The sequence below is a fragment of the Notamacropus eugenii genome, chromosome 1 (assembly GCF_028372415.1).
Source record: "Notamacropus eugenii isolate mMacEug1 chromosome 1, mMacEug1.pri_v2, whole genome shotgun sequence".
NCBI lineage: Eukaryota > Metazoa > Chordata > Mammalia > Diprotodontia > Macropodidae > Notamacropus > Notamacropus eugenii.
In genome coordinates this window covers 472578714-472600977 of record NC_092872.1, presented here as the reverse complement: position 1 = coordinate 472600977, position 22264 = coordinate 472578714, and the positions used below count along the sequence as shown (strand labels likewise).

The following is a 22264-nucleotide window of genomic DNA, read 5'->3' as shown; positions in this document are numbered from 1 at the left end:
GATTTAGAGATGGTAAGGTATTTGTCCAATCATTCAGTTATAAATATTAGAGCCATGGATTAAACTTTGGATTTCTGGTTCCTTGTTCAGCTGTTTTTCATAATTAAATAAATGCAAAGTGATTTTCCAAAAGGAAGACATCTGTATGAGGTAGAATAATCTAGGGAAGATTACTCGAGAAAGTGGCACTTAAACTTGGCCTCAAAAAGATGACAAAACAGCATATTCCTATTCAATAATTTTTCCCCAAGATAATCCTTTTCAATGTGTTTGTTTTTATACAGTAAAGCTTTCCTAGATTTTTGACCATACAATGATTATCTTTTTCTGATGTTCTCCTTCATTGTACTGAAATCAATTGTAAGAAAGTCAGATGTAATTGATTTAAAAGTACCAAATCAGTGCTGATGTATAGACAATGACCAAAGCTATCCTTGCAGTTCAGACAACCAGAGCAAATTTTCAGGTCCTTTACCCTGATGATCTTATGAAAGGATAAGGAGATGATCTCCCTAGATAAGATATATAGAATTGACATAAAAATGATTTCATTCTGGGTTGAGGAAAAATATCCTAGCTATATTACTATTCTTTTTCTTCCAGAAATATGTGTCTGTACCTACAGTTGTGGATGGAGTATTTTTCCCCAAAAGTCCTAAAGAGCTCCTGGATGAAAAGCAATCTGGTGGCATTTCCCTCATTATGGGAATCACCCAAGAAGAATTTGGCTGGTTTTATCCAATGGTAAGGGCATTGTGTTTCTTCCAGAATCTTGTATTCTTCTCTTTTTCTCTCCAGGACCAGATATTTCCCATTGGTTAAGCTGAGAAATGGTTTCATTCAGAGTGCTGGGCATCCTCTGAGGTTGATTCTGAGTTAACAACCCTACACTTCTCTCTCTCAGGACAGGACTCCAGTTCTAAAGAATTGCATTACACAGTTAAATTGTTACAGGGCTGAAACCGACGTTTAGCACTCTCCTATTCAAAGAATCTGAGAACATTAGAGCTGGAAGGCACAGAGTCCAAATCTCTCATTTCCCAGATGACAAAACTAAGGCCCATGAAAGGGAAGAGATTGCCTCAGGTTGATGCATTGTGTTAATTTCAGGACAGGGATTAGAGTCCAGATCTCCCATTTTGTATTCCACCCCATGACCCATAAAGCGTATTATGTCCTTGTTCTCCCTAGAGATTCCTTCATATTAAAACTGGAAATGTTTTGCATGAAATCGTGGATTTGGCCCTTCTGATTTCCCTCAATGTGGAGGCAATGCAATACTATGGGAACAGTATGAGAGTTCAGATCTGCACACACGGGTTTGAATGTTGGTTCTGTCACTAGTTTTTATGTGACCATTTGTATATCTCTTAATGCTCTTTGGTGAACTTCAATTTCCATATCTGTAAAATGAATTGGTTGGACTACTTTATGGAGCTATTCAGCCCTAAATCTTGTGATAAATTGACTCACTGGGATATAAATGTTGCTATTCATGTGTTAATGGTTCAAGGTTTCTTCTAATAATTGGATCTACCTTCCAAAAGGTGACATCCAGGAAAACTGATGGAATGTGGCTCTAGTATCAGTTAGCTGCCCTTCAAGCTTATTGTTGTGTTAGAAAGCTAGATGCTGCCCACTGACCAACCCTCTGGGCACCATGGGAATCTCAGTTCTGTCTTCCTGGAAGAAATGGTGCAAATGATGCTTTTAAGAGTTGAAAAAAAATGGTATTTTCCCCATCTTTTTAACTGTGTGGTTTCCTACTCTATTTAGTGAACCATGTTAATCCATTGAACTAACTCTACTCATTAGAGAACTTTACTTCAAGTTTGAAGATAAAATAAAATCATTTTGCTCATTTCTACAACATAGACAGTTCTAATTTCTCTCATTAACCATTAATATTTTATAAGAATCTTGTTTCTTTTCTCTTTTCAGTCAATGAGATATCCTCTGTCAGAGGATGGATTGGACCAAGAGACAGCAACAACACTATTATGGGATTCCTATCCACTTATTGTAAGGAATTTAGAGACATAGAATAATATCTTGGAGGAATTTAAAACATAGATGACCAAAGTTAAAAAAAATCTAGCCATAATTTTTTTTTTTTTTTACTAAGATATGTTTTGTTGCTTTGGAGGGAGGAAGGTGAGGCAATTGTGGTTAAATGATTTGATTAAGGTCACAAAACTTGCAAGTGTCAAGTGTCTGAGACTGAATTTAGACTCATTTCCTCCTGATTCCAGAGCCAGGGCTCTATTGACTGCACAGTCTAGCTGCCCCACAAAAGGCTCCATTTTATGGATGGGGAAACTGAGGCAAAGAGGAGGGAATCAGTTTCCCAAAGGTCACACATTTAGCCAGGGACAGATCTGGGACATATATCCAAGTGTCTTTATGCCCGTTCCAGTGTGATTCCTACAGCACTATTATTCTTTCCATCTCAAGGTAGACACCAAGTACTCAAAGTAGTTTAACTGACAGATATATGCTTTTGGTTAGAAAACTGAAATCTTTGTCTGTTCTTTTGTATTTGTTTTCCTTCTTTTTTTAATTTAAGTTTTAAACATTCATTTCCACAAAATGTTGAGTTTCAAATTTTCTCTCCATCTCTCCCCTTCCCCTCCACCCCAAAACTCTGAGCATTCTAATAATTCCTATAAGCAATCAGCCCTCCCTTCTAACATTTCTCCCTTCCCTTATCCCCATCTTCTCTTTTGTCCTGTAGAGCAAGATCAATTTCTATATTCCATTACCTATATTTCTAGTTTCCCTGTTTTTCGCAAGAACAATACTCAACAGTTGTTCCTAAAACTTTGAGTTCCAACCTCTCTTCCTCCCTTCCTTTCTACCCATCCCCACTGAGAAGGCAAGCAATTCAATATAGGCCATATTCGTGTAGTTTTGCAAATTACTTCCATAATAGTCATGTTGTGTAAGACTAACTATATTTCCCTCCATCCTGTCCTGTCCCCCATTTCTTCTTTTCTCTCTTTTGATCCTGTCCCTCCCCAAGAGTGCTGACTTCTAATTGCTCCCTTTTCCCATTGCCCTCCCATCCATTATCCCCCCCACCCAACTTCTCCCCTTCTCCCCTTCTTTATTGTGTTGTAAGATAGCTTATCATGCCAAAACGAGTGTGGATTTTATTCCTTCCTTGAGTTGAATGTAATGAGAGTAAGCTTCATGCTTTCTCTCATCTCCCCCCCTTTTCCTCCACTGAGAAGTCTTTCACTTGCCTCTTTTATTAGTGATAATTTGACCTATTCCATTTCTCCCTTTCTCCTTGCAAAATATTCCTCTCTCACCCCTTAATTTCATTTTTTTAGATATCATCCCATCCTATTCAACTCACCCTGTGCTCTCTCTCTCTCTCTCTCTCTCTCTCTCTCTCTCTGTGTGTGTGTGTGTGTGTGTGTGTGTGTGTGTAAGTAAACCCATCAACTACTCAGATACTGAAAAAAGTTTCAAGAGTTACAAATATTGTCTTTCCATGTAGGAATGTAAACAGTTCAACTTTAGTAAGTCCTTTATGATTTCTCTTTCCTGTTTACCTTTTCATGCTTCTCTTCATTCTTGTGTTTGAAACTCAAATTTTCTTTTCAGCTCTGGTCTTTTCATCAAGAATGCTTGAAAGTCCTCTATTTCATTGAAAGACCATTTTTCCCTCTGAAGTATTATATTCAGTTTTGCTTGGTAGGTGATCCTTTGTTTTGGTCCTAGTTCCTTTGACTTCTAGAATATCATATTCCATGGCCTTTGATCCCTTAATACTGAAGTTGCTAGATCTTGTGTTATCCTATTTGTATTTCCACAATACTCAAATTGTTTCTTTCTAGCTGCTTGCAATATTTTCTCCTTGACTTGGGAACTCTGGAATTTGACTATAATGTTTCTAGGAGTTAATCTTTTTGGATCTTTTTCAGGAGGTGATGGGTGGATTCTTTCAATATTTATTTTGCCCTCTAGTTCTAGAATATCAGGGCAATTTTCCTTGATAATTTCATGAAAGATGATGTCAAGGCTCTTTCTTTGGTCATGGCTTTCAGGTAGTCCCATAATTTTTAAATTGTTTCTCCTGAATCTGTTCTCCAGGTCAGTTGTTTTTCCAATGAGATATTTCACATTATCTTCCATTTTTCCATTCTTTTGGTTTTGTTTTATGATTTCTTGGTTTCTCATGAAGTCATTAGCCTCCATCTCTTCAATTCTAATTTTTAAAGAACTATTTTCTTCAGTGAGCTTTTTAACGTCCTTTTCCATTTTGCTAATTCTGCTTTTTAAAGTATTCTTCTCCTTATTGGCTTTTTGATTCTCTTTTGCCAGTTGAATTAGCCTGTTTTTAAAGGTGTTATTATCTTCAATTTTTTGGGGGGTCTCCTTTATCAAGTTGTTGACCCGCTTTTCATGATTTTTTTTGCATCTCTCTCATTTATCTTCCCAGCTTTTCCTCTACCTCTCTTACTTGATTTTCAAAATCCTTTTTGAGCTCTTCCATGGCCTGAGCCCATTGAATATTTATTTTGGATATTTAGGATACTGAAGGCTTGACTTTTATGTCTTTCCCTGATGGTAAGCATTGTTCTTCCTCATCCAAAAGGATGGGAGAGCATATCTGTTCACCAAGAAAGCAACCTTCTATTGCCTTATTTTTTTCCCCGTTTTTGGGCATTTTCCCAACCAGTTACTTGACTTTCGGGTCCTTTGTGAAGAGTAGGGTATACTCGGGATCTGTAAGATTTCAGTTCCTCCAAGGTGACGCAATCAAGTGTGTACACTGGTCTGGGAGCAGAGAGAGATTTTTGTGCCCAGAATCTTAGTAGAGCTTCCTCTTCACAACCACCTCACCTCCAGTTCTTCCAAGACAACACTGGGGGCTGAGATTCAGATAAGCTGGTGGGGCAGGGCTGCCATTCAGTGTGAGAGAAAGATCAGGTGCTGCAGGGCCTCTGCACAGGGTGAGGTAAAAATCAGATGCTCAGTGCCCCTAGGGGTTTTACGATCCAACAATGGATGCTGGCTGCTGTAGGGGCTGCTGTGGGAACTGCTGCCCCCTGCCAGATGTGGCCTGTGTGGCGGCTGCCTGAAGCCAGAGCTATGGAGAGGCCCTTCTCCCTTCTTGACCAGCTGAAAAAGCCCTGTAACTGACCTTTGGTGCCTGTAGTTTGAGGGATCTGTGAACCACTGCTACTGTTACTAAGAATTCCACCCCCAAGGCCTGCTTGCATCCTCCTCCCAGAGCCGTGCTGTGCGGCCAAGGCTGGGCTGGGCTCTGCTCTGTGTCCAGTGCAGCAGACATTTTCTGTCAGCCTTTCAGGTCACCCTGGGCTGGAAATCTCCTCTACTCTGTTGTACTCCATTTCTGCTGTAGTAGAATTTGTTGAGAGTCTTTCTTTACAGGTATTTTATGGGCTGTGTGGGAAGAGCTAGTACATACACATCTTTCTACTCCACCATCTTGACTCTGCCTGCTTTTTTCCTTCTTTCCTTTTGTGTTTTAAAAGAAAATTTTTACAGGTCAACAGTCTAGCATCACAAGTGTCAGATGGTAAAATATTTTGAGACATAACATTCAAAAACTACATTTATTGCCTGTATAGAAAAAAATAAAACAAAACAAAACAGGCATTGCCCTCTCACCTCTAAGGGAAAGTGAGTGAAAGAATGCATGTAGTGAATTCATCATATCTTCTCTAACCAACACCTCCACTCAGTCTGGAAGTATTCTTGCTGTCTTGGAAGAGTGCAATAGCATATTGTCTATATTTTTAGCCAAATGGTTGCTGTTCTAATTCCTTCTTAGAATATGAGTTCTAGGAGGAGAAGATAAGGGTAGGACTTGACCTGTGATTTCTATGGAAATTCCTGATGAAAAAATTCTTCTACTAGTTGAAGTTGGCAACTTCTCAGCAACTTATAGCTTCAGAGGAGAGCCTTCAGCAGGAAGATATTAAGAGACTTGTACAGAGTAACAAAGCCAATGTGTTTCCAGAGGCAGGATTTGAATCCAAGTCCAGTTCTCTGTCTACCATATCATGCAATAGGAAACTTGTCTTCTTTGACTTGATGTTCTGAAAAATATCTAGAACAGGGACCCAGCACAAAGTAATAATCCTTAAAAGGGGCATCTTCCTCCAAATGTCAATCATGTATTCCAAAACCAAAATTTGAGATGAGACATTTCAAGTTAAGTTGACATAATAAACAATTGTATAAATAAGTTATCGGATTGAACAATATATGGCAGGATTTCATACATTATGTATGGATTTATTTATAATGCATTCACAATGTTGTGAAAGATGTCAGTTGGAGCAACTTTTAGTAAGACATCAACTTAATGGAGAGATGAAATGATGGATAAATGGTAGAAATGAATGATAGAAATGAATGAATATGTTCTTAATCATATTTCACTCTTTGTTTCATTGACCATTTCAGGAAATCCCCAAAAACCTTACTTCTGTGGTAACACAGGAGTATCTTGGAGTTACAGATGATCCTGTCAAAAAGAAAGAACTTTTTCTGGACATGCTAGGAGACTTGATGCTTGGAATCCCAACTGTGATTTTGGCTAGGCATTACAGGGGTAAGTTTCTTAGGAATATGAAGGAGGAGGAGAAAGATGCAGTATAGTATATCCCTTCCAATTTTTAATCAGATACGTTAGCTGACTCCATATCTACTTGAGAAAGATCCTTGTAGACAATTATCTGTATAACAAAAGGAGTTTTGGAGTTTGAAGACTTGAATTCAGATCCTTGATCGAATATTTCCTCAAAGAAAATGCATAATAAAAGGACATGAATTTTATCATAGCAGAGACATGAACAGATTGTGGGAATGGGGCATTGCTTAAGGATTAGGGAAATTGGTAAGCTGGGGATTAGGAGCCCTCTGGACAGCATCCCAAATTCAATCATGGTTCATAAATGTTGACTATATGGTATACAGTTATCTCTTCCATGAAACAATTTTTCCCACCATGATTTTGATAAATATCATGGGTTGGCAGGAAAAATTCAACAGGAAGTTTTTAGGAGTTTTGCAGAAGCTGAAGATGACAAAGGATAAAGTTGGAGACTCAGAAATGTATATGTATGTATACATATACATGTATATAATACATATGTGTGATATATACACATATATACATTTTTGTATCTACATGTATACATATATGTATATGTATGTATAATGTTGCAAAATATCAATTCAATTTTTACAGTAGATACTATAAACACAACATAAAAGTAAAAGAAAAAAAGCCAAACTTCTTCTCTGGTATGAAGGGAGGGCCAAAAATTTTTGTACTGATTTTCTAGATTATGGGGAAGCCATACCTATAACCACCACGATGAAGAAGGGATAACTGTATAGGATTTTATAACTGATAGAGTTCATCTACTTGAACACCTTCCCTTTACAATTTGGGAAGCAGAGAGTCTTCCCCAAATTACACCTGTTGTGTGAAAAACTAGATCAGGCTTCCTATATCAAGCAATGACTAAATAACTATGTTGGGATGATACCAAGGGGATTTCTACAGGATGTAGAAGTATGAAAAAGATGGCCTCAATGCTCATAGCTAAGTCTTATATTCTGTATCATTAAGCCAGGGCTCACGTTTTTAATGAATTACTCTGGGATAAATAACAACTTTAGAAATAACATACTTCATTGAATTTGGGCCATTATTCTGCATGTCTCTATTGAGATTTCCAGTTATATTAGGTACTCTGGTCCTAGGCTTTCCAATTACTTAGAATGAGTTAATGTCCCAGAGCATAATCCTATCATTTTTTTAATTTCCAAAGGCAGTTTCAGGAGTTCCAACTATTTTAAATTACTTTAGAAATTCTTGCCACTTTCTTTCCTTTCAGATTCAGGCATACCCACCTACCTCTACGAATTTCAGCATTCAGCTAGTGTTTGGGGAAATGTGAAACCAGCATCAGTGAATGCAGACCATGGGGATGATCTGTACTTTATGTTTGGGATTCCATTTTTAAGAGGTAATAAATTCTTGTTTGCTACATAAGCTTTATAAAAATACAAGTACTGAATGTTTCTGAAAAATAACCTTTAGTCCTTATATGTGTTCAATCCCTTTTGGTTACCAAAGTACCTTCCTATCCTTTTTCTCCTTTGGTCCTTACAACGCCCCTGTTAGGTAGAAAGGATTACTTATCGTCCCAAAATTATAGACGAGAAAACTGGAGGGCAGAAAGGAATTAACTTGAGTAAATTCAGTGTTAGAACTGGAACTAGAACGAACATCTGGCTCTTCATTATAAAATCTGTAAGTAGAGGCTACATGGCTACTTGTCAGGAAGGTAGATGGTATTCTTGTAAGGGGTAGGTTAGATTAGAGGACATCTGAGTTCCCTTGTGACTGAGATTCGCTGATTTTGAACAGAATGCCATAAGATTTCAAGGCAACTCTGCTCCAGTGTCTGATTTCCTTTAATGGGTGCCTGGTTTTAGGAGTTAAGGGTAGTAGAGCAAAGAGTTTCTTTCCTTTAAAATCAAAGAACCCATTAGTCCTCTTGAAGTTGATTCTGTGGCCATGTAGTTTTACCTCCTTTCATTTTAGGTCTTTGGCCTCTAAACTTTTCTCCAGTTTTTTCATTAAGTAAGGCAGAATATAATTGGAATCATGGGGCTACCTAAGCATTCCAAAAAAAATTCCCATTCAGAAAAAAATACTTCGGCCCATTTTTCTTTCGATTTTACTTTTCCATTGTGATACCATGAATAAACTTCAAGAAGAGTATTAATGCTATCAATTGTCAGGTTTTAGATACCTAGCTGGGACGTGTTATAGTGGAAAGAACAATGGAGTTGAAATCTTAGAATTTGGGTTCAAACCCTAGCACTATTACTTTTATGATCTTGGGAAGTTTATGTAGCATCTTTCTTGGCTCTCAGTTTCCCAAACAGTAAATGGTAAGAAGTTCAACTCTATGAATCCTACCAGTTTTAAAATCTTACATACTGTAAATTGATATTTGTCCATTATGGTTAAGGTTAAGGTGATGTCCAGGAAAAGCACACAGAAAGGCGGCACCGGGTAAAAGAGAGATGTAGTAGTTTGGGAAGAGGAGACAGATCCCAAGAGGGAATAAGAAAGAAAGAAGAGAGTAGAAAATAGAAGATAAATAGAAGATTAACTTTGCAGTTCTCACTGACAACTTCTAGTCCCATTCTAACACCTATAATTCTCATTTTCAGATGGTTTTTCAGAAAAAGAGAAGCAACTTAGCAGGAGGATGATGAAATATTGGGGCAACTTTGCTTGGAATGGGTGAGATTCAGAACATAGAAAACGAAAACATTTAAAATTTTTTTTTGATAACTTTTGTTTTCATGTCAACTATTCTTCCCAATACCTCCCTCCTTCCTACTTCTCCCAAAGAGCTTCCTCTGATAATAAAGAAAACAGAAAGGAAAGAATAGTTCAGCAAAGTAAACCAACTCATGAACCTTATCTAACATTAAATGATGCAATGCCTATCCATGGTTCACCACCTCTGCAAAATATGAAATGGGGAGGGGGAGTAATTTCTTACAACTTTTCTTTGAGAACACTCTTGGCCGTTACAATGTCACATTATTTATCTTTCATCACTCATTTTTATTCTTTTTTTGAAAATTATTTTATGTTTGCTGTTCTCAACAATCACTTTCATATGTCTTAGATATTTTTCCCTCCCTACCCCTCCTTTCCCTATCCATCCCCATTCTCTCCCTGAGAGGATGTGTAATCTTATATAGGTTCTACATACACATTCTTATAAAATACATTTTTATCTTAGTCATGTTGCATAAAAGAATTAAAATTAATGGGAGAAACCAAAAATCAAAACAAAACATAACACAAGAGAAAACGGTCTGTTTCATTTTATGATCCAATTCCATAATTCTTTCTCTGAATGTGGAAGGAGTTTTGACTCAAGAGTCTTTTAGGTACTTGCATTGTTGTGAAGGACCAAGTCTACCAGAAAAATTCTTTGCACACTGTGGTTGATGGTTTGTACAAAGTTCTGCTGCTTCTGCTCCTTTCACTCAGCATCAGTTCATATGAGTCCTTCCAGGCCTATCTGAAAACTTCCTGCTCTTCATATCTTACAGCACAGTAGTATTTCATTACATATATATACCACAACTTGTTCAACCATTCTCCAATTGATGGGCAACTCTTTGATTTCCAGTTTTTAGCCACCACTGAGAGAGCTGGTGTTAATGTTTCTGTACATGTGGGACCCTTTCCCATTTTATGATCTCTTTGGGATACAGTCCTAGAAGCAATATTGCTGGCTCAAACGGTGTGCACATTGCTGTAACCCTTTGGGTGTAGTTCCAAATTGCTATCCAGAGTGGATGGATCAGCTCACAGCTTCAGCAACAATGAATTAGTATTCCAACTATCCAATATCTTCTCCAACACTTATCATCTTCCTGTTTGGTCACGGTTTTCATAAGACTACAGATAGCTTTAATTACTTTCTCTGAAAACTCCCTGTTGCTATCCTTTGACCATTTATTAATTGGGAAATGACTTGTATTCTTGTAAATTTGACTCACTTCTCTATATATTTTAGAAATGATGCCTTTATCACAGATACTAGTTGCAAAAAGTCTTTCCAGGTTTTCTGCTTCCCTCTTAATCATGGTTGCATTGCTTTTGTTTGTTCAAAAACTTTTCAATTTAATGTAATCAAATTATCCATTTTGCACTTCATAATGTTCTCTATCTCTTATTTGGTCAAAAATTTCTCCATTCTCCCTAAATCTGGTAAGTACACTATTCCTTGATCAACTAATTTGTTTATAGTATCAGTCTTGATACTTTGTTCATGTATCCATTTGGACTTTATTCTTGTGAATGGTGTCAGGCATTGGTCTATGCCCAGTTTCCACCATGCTGTTATTCAATTATCCCAGCAACTTTTTTCAAAGAGTGAGTTCTTAGCCCAAAAGCTGGACTCCTTGAGTGCATCAAACAGCGAATTGGTATATTCTTTGACTACTGTGTCTTGAGGACCTAACTTATTCCAGTGGTCTAACCCTCTATTTCTTAGCCAGTATCAAGTGGTTTTGATGATTGCTTCTTTATAATGCAATTTGAGACATTTTAGGGCTTAATCAGCTTCGCTAGCATTTCTTTTCATCAGTTCCCTTGATATTCTGGACCTTTTGTTCTTCCAGATGAATTTTATTTTTCTATTTAAATTTATTTTTTTAAGTTTTCAACATTCATTTCCACAAAGTTTTGGGTTCTAAATTTTCTCCCCGTTTCTCCTCTCTCCCCACCCCACAACACCAAGCATTCTAATTACCCCTATCACCAATCTGTCCTCCCTTCTAACCTCTCTCTCCTCCCTTATCCCCATTTTCTCTTTTGTCCTGTATGGCAAGATAAGTTTCTATACCCCATTACTTGTATTTCTTATTTCCTAGTTGTATGCAAGAACAATACTGAACAGTTTTTCCTAAAACTTTGAGTTCCAACTTCTCTTTCTCCCTCCCTCCTCTCCCATCCCCATTGGGAAAGCAAGCAATTCAATACAGGTCATATCTGTATAGTTTTCCAAATGACTTCCATAATAGTCATTTTGTATAAGACTAACTATATTTCCCTTCATCCTATCCTACCCTCGCTTTCTTTCTCTTCTCTCTTTTGACCTTGTCCCTCCCCAAGAGTGTTGACTTCTAATTGCTCCCTCCTCCCATTCCCCTCCCTTCCATGATCCCCCCACCCTGCTTATCCCGTTCTCCCCCTCTTTCCTGTAGTGTAAAATAGGTATTCATACCAAAATGAGTGTGGATTTTATTCCTTCTTTTAGTCGAATATGATGAGAGTAAGCTTCATGTTTTTTCTCTCACTTCCCCCCTTTTTCCCTCCACTGAAAAGCCTTTTACTTGCCTCTTTTATGAGAGATAACTTGCCCCATTCCAATTCTCCCTTTCTCCTTCCAATACATTTCTCTCTCACCCCTTAATTTCATTTTTTTAAAGATATGATCACATCCTATTCAATTCACCCTGTGCTCTCTGTCTCTCTGTCTCTGTCTCTCTGTCTCTGTCTCTCTCTGCCTGTGTGTGTGTGTGTGTGTATGTGTAATTCCACGAACAGCCCACATATTGAAAAAAGGTTCAAGAGTTACAAATATTGTCTTTCCATGTAGGAATTTAAACAGTTCAGCTTTAGTACGTCCCTTACGATTTCTCTTTGCTGTTTACTTTTTCATACTTCTCTTGATTCCTGTGTTTGAAAGTCAAATTTTCTTTTCAGCTCTGGTTTTTTCATCAAGAATGCTTGAAAGTCCTCTGTTTCATTGATAGACCATTTTTCCCCCTGAAGTATTATATTCAGTTTTGCTGGGTAGGTGATTCTTGGTTTTAGTCCTAGTTCCTTTGACTTCTGGAATATCATATTACAAGCCCTTCGATCCTTTAATGAAGAAGCTGCTGGATCTTGTGTTACCCTGATTGTATTTCCACAATATTTGAGTTGTTTCTTTCTAGCTGCTTGCAATATTTTCTCCTTGACCTGGGAACTCTGGAATTTGGCCACAATGTTCCTAGGAGTTTCTCTTTTTGGATGTCTTTCAGGCTTCTCAGAACAGTTTTCCTTGATAATTTCATGAAAGATGATGTCTAGGCTCTTTTTTTGATCATGGCTTTCAGGTAGTCCCATAATTTTTAAATTGTCTCTCCTGGGTCTATTTTCCAGGTCCGTTGTTTTTCCAATGAGATATTTCACATTCTCTTCCATTTTTTCATTCTTTTGGTTTTGTTTTGTGATTTCTTGGTTTCTCCTAAAGTCGTTAGCCTCCATCTGTTCCATTCTAATTTTGAAAGAACTATTTTCTTCAGTGAGCTTTTGAACCTCCTTTTCCATTTGGCTAACTCTGCTTTTGAAAGCATTCTTCTCCTCATTGGCTTTTTGAACCTCTTTTGCCAATTGAGTTAGTCTATTTTTAAATGTTATTTTTTTCAGCATTTTTTTTGGGTCACCTTTAGCAGGGTGTTGACCTGCTTTTCATCATTTTTTTGCATATCTCTCAGTGCTCTTCCCAGCTTTTCCTCCACCTCTCTTACTTGATTTTCAAAATCCTTTTTGAGCTCTTCCATGGCCTGAGCCCATTGAATATTTATTTTGGACATTTAAGATACTGAAGCCTTAACTTTTATGTCTTTCCCTGATGGTAAACATTGTTGTTCCTCATCTGAAATGATGGGAGAACATATCTGTTCACCAAGAAAATAACCTTCTATAGTCTTACATTTTTCCCCTTTTTGGGTCATTTTCCTAAACACTTTTTTGACTTTTGGGTCCTTTGTCAAGAGGAGGGTATACTCTGGGAATCTGTAAGATTTCAATTCCTCCAAGGTGACACAGTCAAGCATGTCCCCTTGTCTGGGAGGAGGCAGAGATTTTTGTGCCCAGAATCTTAGTAGAGTTTCCTCTTCACAGTCACCTGGCCCCCAATTCCAATGCCATTCTGTGTGAGATGAAGAGCAGCTTCCTAAGGACCTCGACACAGGGCTGAGATAATAATCAGCTCCTCAGTGCCCCCAGGGTTTTTACCATCCAAAAATGGATGCTGTAGGGGCTGCTGTGGGAACTGCTGCCACCTACCTAATGTGGCCTCTGTGGCCACTGTCTAAATCTGGAGCTATGGGAAGTCCCTTCTTCCTTCCTGGCCAGCTGAAAAAGCCCTGTCACTGACCTTTGGCACCTCTGGGTTGAGGGATCTGGGTCTTGCTGCTGCTGCAACTGGAGATTCCTCCCCAGAGGGCTGTTTGCCAGCCCCTTGCTGCGCGGCCAAGGCTGGGCTGTGATGTGCTACACGTCTGGTGCAACAGACATTTCCAGTGGGCCTTTCAGGTTACCCTGGGCTGGAAATCTCCTGCACTCTGTTGTTCTCCACTTCTACTGCTTCAAAATTTGTTGAGAGTCCCTTTCTACAGGTAGTTTATGAGCTGTTTGGGGAGAGCTGGCATATATATGTCTTTCTACTCCATCATCTTGGCCCCCCTCCCCTCCAGACGAATTTTAATACTATTTTTTCCAGCTCTAGAACATAATTTTCCACTAATCTTATTGGTATGGCAATGAATAAGTAAATTAATTTAGGTAGAATTGTCATTTTTATTATATTAGCTCAGCCTATCCATGATCAACTGATATTTTTCCACTTATTTATATCTGACTTTATTTGTGTGAAAAATGTTTTTTGTAATTGTGTTCATGTAGTCCCCGGGTTTGTTTTGACAGGTACAGCCTCAGATATTTTATAGTATCTACAGTAACTTTAAATGGCATTTCTCTTTCTATATATTGCTGTTGGGCTTTTTAGTAACATATAGAAATACTGATGATTTAGGTGGGTTTATTTTGTAACCTGCAACTTTTCCAAAGCTGTTTATTATTTCCAGTTTTTCACTTGATTGTCTGGGATTCTCTAAGTATATCATCATATTTGCAAAGAGTGACAACTTAGTTTCTTATTTGCCTATTCAAATTCCTTCAATTTCTTTTGCTTCTCTTGTTGCTAAAGCTAACACTTCTAGTACCATATTGAATAACAGTGGTGATAATGAAGATCCTTGTTTCACCCATGATCTTATTGAAAGCGAATCTAGCTTATCCCCATTGCATGTAATGCTTCCTTATGGTTTAGCTAGATTCTGCTTATTATTTCATGGAAAGTTCCATTTGTTCTTATGCTCCCAGTATATTCAATAGGAATGGGTGTTGTGTTTCGTCAAAAGCTTTTTCTGCATCTATTGAGATAATCGTGTGATTTCTGTTAGTTTTGTTGTTCATATGATAGAACGCAGTCATATGATCAATAATGCTTATAGTTTTCCTAATATTCCTGGTATCACCAGCCCTGCATTCCTAGCATAGAGCCTACCTGATCATAACATATTATTCTTGGGATAAGTTGCTATATTCTTTTTGCTAATATCTTCTTTAAAATTTTTGCATCTATGTTCATTAGGGAAATTGGTCTATAATTTTCTTTCTCTGTTTTGGCTCTTCCTGGTTGAAGTTTGAGAACCATATTTGTATCATAAAAAGAATTTTGTAGGACGCTTTCTTCACCAGTTTTCCCAAATAGTCTTCATAGTATTGGATTTAACTGTTCTTTAATGTTTGATAGAATTCACTTGTAAAATCAACTGACTCTGGAGATTTTTTTCCTAGGGAGTTCAATGATCACTTTTTCAATTTCTTTTTATCAGTTGGGATTATTTAAGTATTCAGTTTCCTCTTCAGTAAATCTGAACAACTTAGTCTTTTTAAAAGAATGATTCATCTCATTTAGATTGTAGAATTTATGGATGTACAGTTGAGCAAAATACCTTCTAATTATTCTTTTAATTTCCTTCCTTGGAGGTCAGTGCATTCTTTTCATTTTTAATATTGATAATTGGATTTTCTTCTTTTTGTAATAAAATTGACCAATGGTTTATCAGTTTTATTGTTTTTGTTTTGCGTAAAACCAACTCTCACTTTAATTTATCGGTTCAAGAAGTTTTTTATTTCAATTTTATGAACTTGTTCTTTGCTTTTAAGTATTTCTAATTTGGTATATACTTTAGGATTTTCAGTTTGTTTTTTGTCTAGCTTGTCAGCTGCATGCTCAATTAATTGATTTCCTCTTTCTCCATTTTATTCATATTGTCATTTAAACATCTAACACTTCCCTTAAGAACTGCTTTTGCCTCGAAGTGTGCAGCGCTGGACACTAGGGAGTAGGCACTGATGCTGGTGTGCAGAGCACTTCCTAACTCCGGCAAGTTGAGCTCTAGCTGCCACCGCCACCCCACCACCCCACCACCTCCCCACCAAACCTGTGGTAAACCACCTAAAGGTTTTATCATTTTGCCGAAGAAGAAGGAAAAAAAGCAAAGACTTCCTTCAAGAGAATAACAATAATGAAACCATCCACCATAACTTATGAGATACTGCAAAAGCAGTTCTTTTCTTTTTTGAGCTGGCTTTTTTATGAAATGTTTATTTAACAGGTCAACCTTCTCCCCCACCCCAAAGTGGAGATTCTTCTTGTTTCCACACTGTGTGTGGGTAATGACCAAAACAGCTGCTAAGAAAGCTGAACAGAACAGACTATTTCAAAGGAGTATGGCTAACAAAGACTTTAGCTTTGATTTTTCTTTCTAAAGGCAAAATATACATATATATATACACACATGTATATGTACATATATACACACATATACATATATACATGTACATATATGCACATGCATATATATATATACATACATATATATAGGCATATATACTTTACAGATCACAACAATGGTTTAGACACACTAAGGAAGTTCAAGTAAGATCTGACAACAGGCACACCCAGGAACCCACAAGGTGAGCTGAGCTACTTCTGGAGTTCTTATTGCCCCATCATCTGGTCCACTGGTTGAGTCTTGAGGGAGAAACTTAACTAATGCCAAGGAAAGGGACTGGAGGCATTACAGGGTCATGTTGGAAGGGCTATACACAAGAACCAGCAGGCAGGAAAGTGGCATCCATTAGACATTGCTCAAGGCAGCCACCCCAGGAAGGACTTTGCCCTCCAGAAGTTCCAGACTGCCACCACTCCTGGTGCTCACATGGTTGACTTTGTCCTCAGTGTTCCATTTGGCACAGCAAGTGGCAGTATCCCCACCACCTATCATAGTGACGCAGCCCCTCTTGATGGCCTCCACCACATTATTGATTAGCTCTTTTGTTCCTCGAGCAAAGGTTTCCTACTCAAATACTCCAACAGGTCCATTCCACACAATATGTTTGGCCCGGGCCGTGGCTTCCACATACTTCTTGCTGCTCTTGGGGCATTTGAAAGTTCTGGAACTTGGCATCAATATTCCTTGGTGTTTTTAATTTAGGATCCTTTTCAGGAGCTGTTTGGTGGATTATTTCTACGAATATCTTGATCTAGGACTTCTGGGCTGTTTTCCTTGATGATTTCTTGGAAGATATTGTCCAGTCTCTTTTTTTCATCATGGCTTTCTGGTAGAGTGATAACTCTCAGATTTTCTCTCCTGCATGTTTCTTCCAGGTCAGTTGTTCTTCCAATTAGATATTTTACACTGTCTTCTGTCTTTTCATTCTTTAGATTCTTTTTGAGTAATTCTTGATATCTCATAGAGTCATTAGGTTCTACTTGCCCAATTCTAGTTTTTATCAAATTGTTTTCTTCAGTTAACTTTTGCATCACCTTTTCCATCTGTCCAATTTTTTCTTTGAAAGAGTTATTTTATGCAGTTACTTTTTGTACTTCCTTTTCCATTAGTTCACTTTTTCCAGTTGGGTTTTGTGCTTCCTTTTCCATTATTTTTCTTTCCACAATTTTTCTTTTAAATTCTTCTGTGATTTCTTTTTCATATTTTTAAAATCGTTTACCAGTTTTTCTTCTACTCCTGTAACTTGGCTTTTAAAATCCTTCTTGAGTTCTTCCAAGAATGCTGTTTGGGCTTGAGAACAGTTCATATTCCCTTATGAAATTTCACATTTGAGTACAGTCTCAATGTTGTCCTCTTTGTTATTCGTGTTTTGGTCCCTGTCCCCATAGAAAGATCCTATGGTTTTATCTTTCCTGGTTAGCTTCTTACTTATGATGATTGCCCTCTTCCTGGCTTTTAAAATGGTTCTCTGCTTCTGGGGAGAGGGCACTCTGTCCCACAGTTCTTATACTTAGAACTTCAGGCTTTGTGTATTGTGTCCTCTGGTTCTTTCAACCAGAAGCTAGAATGCTATAGCTTACCTGGTGCTGAGCTGGCTAATGTGCTAAAGCAAAGGCCAGGTGAATCTTTATGAGTTTCCATGGAGTTTCCCTGGAGCTATCTGTGTTAAGTGTGTGGCAGGGATGGTCTGCCCACAATAGGTCTCCTCTCCTTAGCACATGAAGGTTTATTGTTTTATGAACCCTGTTTTCTTCAGTGTCCTCCATAATCTCCTGGCTGTGCTGAGGCATGCCTCAGGTTCTAATGTTGATGATTGTGTGCTCCACCCCTCTGGGTTTCAGGGTCTCCTCCTGTTTCACTGAGGTGGTGCTTTCTGGGACAGCTTGCCCCCTTCAGGCACAGCATGAAGAACCCACTTTTGTGATTTTCCTAGTCTGTAGGGCTGAGACTTCTTACCCCTTTGGCTGAATCCACTCTTCCAAGATTTTTCCTTGAGAAATATTCTCTGAGTTTTCAAGGTCAACAAGGGGAAGGGGTAGAGCATTTGCAGATTACTCTGCCATATTTGGTCTTGGAAGTTCAAGTAGGTGACTTGCAGATGTTTAAGCTGTGCGGTGATAGTCTCCAGAGCAGCTGCAGCAGTTACCTGAGGTTTTGCAGTTCTCTCCCACGCATTTCCATTGGACTCTCATCCTGGGCTGATATGTTTGAGATTCTGCATTGCTGCTGCTGCTTCAGAGTCATTATTATTCTTTCCATTTAAATTTTTATAGTCATTGTATTTTTTTATGTTTCCCCTTTCTATATTTACATCAATTTATGTCTTCTAATGCTTCTGTACATTCATCAAATTCATTATTTCTTACAGGTCAAAACTCTTCCATTACATTCATGTACCACAGCATTTTTAGCTATTTTTCAACCCATGTTGGAACATGGACTTTCCTCACCACTTCTTTGCTACTATAAAACATCTTACTATAAATATTTTTATGTATTTTGTATCTTTATTTTTTGCCATTAACCTACTTGAAGCAAATGACTAGCAATGAGTTCTTTAGGTGACAGTGTATCAACATTTTTCTCACTTTATTTGCACAATTCCAAATTGCTGAAATACTTGTAGCAAGCCATAGTTCCTCCAATAATGAAGTAGTTTGCCTGCCCTTCTGCAACCTCTCTATCATTGGCTAGTATCTCCTTTTCATATTTGTCGATGGTGGTATGAAATGAAACACAGGAATTATTTTTATTTGAATTTCTCTTATTATAAATGATTTACAGTCCCTTCATCTGACTGTTTATAATTTGCTCTGTCCTATTTTTGAACACTATTCATATTTTTTGACTGCTTATCTATTAGATAACAACTTTTAGTTTTGGACATTTGTGTTAGATTTTAATGTATCAGATTTATATCTGAGATATTTGAGAAAAATATCATTTCCATAAGCCTGTGATACAGTCACTCGTAAGTACATATGGCATTTATACGTAGGATCAGCAGAAATTTAGAGTATGATGGTGGAAAATTAGGGAAAGATATTGTCAGTGCCAATCACTGTGCTAGTACTGTTAGGCCTCAATGTCATTTTTCTCATTTGGAGTCCTCATAAGTCTCTCACACTATGTACTGTATCTCTGCTGGATACATTGCTGAACTGGGGTCCTTGTTGGACACTTCATTCATGAAAGACTCTTTATTGCCAGAGCTAGTTCTTTGTTTGATAATTAGATAACTCTTATGTTTTCCTCTCAGAAGTACTACCTCATGAGTCACTGTTGCTCTGGATCTGCTACATCTGGAGATTATATGCACTTGCTTCCTTCAGTGAGCCTCAGACTCTCTTCAAGTAACTCCACAACTGCTGCACTCATTTCTACTTCTGGGCAAGGAGCCCTCTTGTTACATACCATGTCCCAAAGGGGAAGCAAGGAGAAATCTATTCCTGTCACCAGGCAATACCTCCTAATGGCTAGGTTCTTCCTTAAAGGACTGCAGAGATAGCCCCTTAACTTTAAGAACCCTAATAATATTTGCCCAGCAAATTATTGCTTCTTTCCATTTAATCAAAGATTAATGTTCACAATTTGTCAAGAGATCACCCAGTTGATACCATTTTATTAATGTATTAACAAGTTGTCATCTGTGATTACATTGTCTTTTTCTTGAGTTATCTGAAGTGAAGATGGAAGAAAGTGCCAACCCACTCCTCCCCTCTGCCCATGTATAATATTCTTACCCAAGTATTTCATGTTCTTAACTGTATCAAAGACTGGATTACTGTGTTGATTTGCTTGTCAATATTCCTTATGTAGTCTGTTCCCCTAGCTTGTAATTCTGTTGTTTAACCAATGCAAAATGGTTTTTAATAATTATTGCTTTATTATAATAAATGAAGCCTTGAAGTGCTATTGAAAGGAGGAAATTTAATAATGCCCAAATGTTAGACAATTTGTGTGTTTAGTGGATTCCCTACTACTTCCTCTCTTTTATCATAACTTTCACAGGTAATTAAATGGTGATCATTAAAAAAAAAACCACTTTCTTACAATTACAGAAACCCCAATGGTGAAGGGTTGCTGATGTGGCCTCAGTATGATCAGAATGAAGAGTACCTCCAAATTAACATCACCTCCAAAATAGGCAAGAAACTGAAGGATAATGAAGTGGCATTTCTCTCTGAGCTCTTGGCAAAGAAACCAGATGAAGAGTAGCGATCTCATATTTAGACAACCTCAGGAAAGGTGTACTGCCTGGCCTTCAAAAGAAGTCTCAGTGGACCTGAACAAGAAGAAATTTTTTCCTTGGCATTAGTGTCTAGCTTTGGTGGCAGGGGAGTTCTCATTATGAAAATGTAAGAGGCACCATGGTGTTAGGGAGAAATGCAAAAAGCCATACATCAACACCATAGGTGGGAGGGTGAGGGGCCTCACAGCTTTGATACCCTGACCCATGAAGAGTCCAGAGTCTGTAATATTTTTTTCTCTCATGATTCTCCAAAGAATCAACTTTCAATGGATGTAGTTGCCTTCGGTTGCATTAAATAAAATCTTTCTTTTGTGATTCTTGCTACTTATACCAGTTTTAGTCTTTGTTATGGGGATAAAAGACCCTTTGGAATAACCATTCTTAGTTCTTGCATTTGAATTATGTCACAGTTTTTCTCTGTAATATTATCCAGAAGATTGGAGTTACAGTACAAAATGAAATATTTACTTTGAAGAAGCTGTATTTTACCATGTTACTTTGCTTGCCAAAAAGAACAGATAATCCCATTTGCTCTCAATCTAAGCAAAGTCTGTGGAGGGCATGTAGTAACTCTGATACCTTCCTTGTGCCATATGTCTATCCTACTCTCTGAAACCTCTTTCCTACAGAGTCAGATTCACTATATCACAATCTATATCAATTCCTACAGTAGCTATAGCATGATTTTTACTCAGGATTTTTATCTTCCTTTCTTCCTCTTTTTCTTCTTTTCTTCTTCTTGTTCTTCTTTTACTTCTTGTACTGTTTATTCTCCTTCTTGTTCTTGTTCTAATTCATGTTCTTCTTTTCTTTTTTGTCATATTTTCTTCTATTCTTTTTCCTCTTCTTCTTTTCTTCCTCCTTTTCCTTTTAAAATTCTTCCTGCTTCTTTACTTTCACTTTTTTTCATTTAATCAACATTTATTAAGTATTGGCTGTTTGTAAGTGCCTACTCTGTTAGGTGCTCATCATACAAACACACAAGAGAGACAACCCTGCCCACAAGAAGCTTTTATTTGAATATCATATACAACAATTCCAGGAAGAAGTGTTTTGATCAAAGTACTGCAAGAAGAAATATAAGACAGGTGACTGTCATGTCCCTTTCCAGTAGCAATAGTGTTAATGATTTAGTCCTCTTTCAGTGCATGAAGGAGAGAGAGAGAGAAACTGGGAGGAGGGACTGTGGATATCCACTTAATTGAAGGAACCTAGACTCTGGTGTCATGGTAGATAACTGATTGGAATGTGAAGCATGATCTGAAGCCAGATAAATACATTGGGTTGAAGTGAAACAATAAACTTGTTTTTTAATTCTTTTCTTCTTTACTCACCTTCTTCTTTATCTAGTCTTCTTTCCCTTCCCTTCCCTTTCCTTCCTTCCCCTCTTTTTCCTGATCTTTTCTCCTTTAGCTCCCCTTCCCTTCCCTTCTCTTCCCTTCCCTTGCCTTCTTTTGCCTTCCCTTCCCTTCCTTTTCCTTCCCTTCCCTTCCCTTCACTGTTCTTCCCTTTTCTGCCCTTTCCTTCCTTCTTGTCTCCCCTAAAGCTTTGGACCGTATATTCTGAAGCCCATGGATTGAACACTGTAGGGTTCCTGCCCAACCTCCACTTAATGCCTGGTTTTGGACCCTCCTGGCTTACAGTGAATGTCAATAGTAACAGTTTCTCTTCCAAAAAACAACCCTGAAACTCCTGCCCCTCCCAGAGTGGTTTTCTTTTATAAAGAAAAGAATTATAATGAATGGGAGAAACTTTGAAAAAGAGAATGAACAAACAGAA

The 22264-nt window shown here is 37.8% G+C and overlaps 1 protein-coding gene across 1 annotated transcript in view; it reads left to right on the top strand.

Moving 5' to 3' along the window:
* Nucleotides 1-20813, top strand: part of LOC140519358 (liver carboxylesterase 1-like) — a 39450-nt gene extending 18637 nt beyond the window's left edge. The window contains exons 9-14 of the mRNA XM_072632268.1: nucleotides 604-744; nucleotides 1942-2022; nucleotides 6448-6595; nucleotides 7890-8021; nucleotides 9241-9313; nucleotides 20295-20813. Coding sequence (XP_072488369.1) covers nucleotides 604-744; nucleotides 1942-2022; nucleotides 6448-6595; nucleotides 7890-8021; nucleotides 9241-9313; nucleotides 20295-20451 — 732 coding nt within the window. The 3' untranslated portion in view covers nucleotides 20452-20813. The remainder of the gene's footprint in view (nucleotides 1-603; nucleotides 745-1941; nucleotides 2023-6447; nucleotides 6596-7889; nucleotides 8022-9240; nucleotides 9314-20294) is intronic.
* Nucleotides 20814-22264: the final 1451 nt, after the last annotated feature.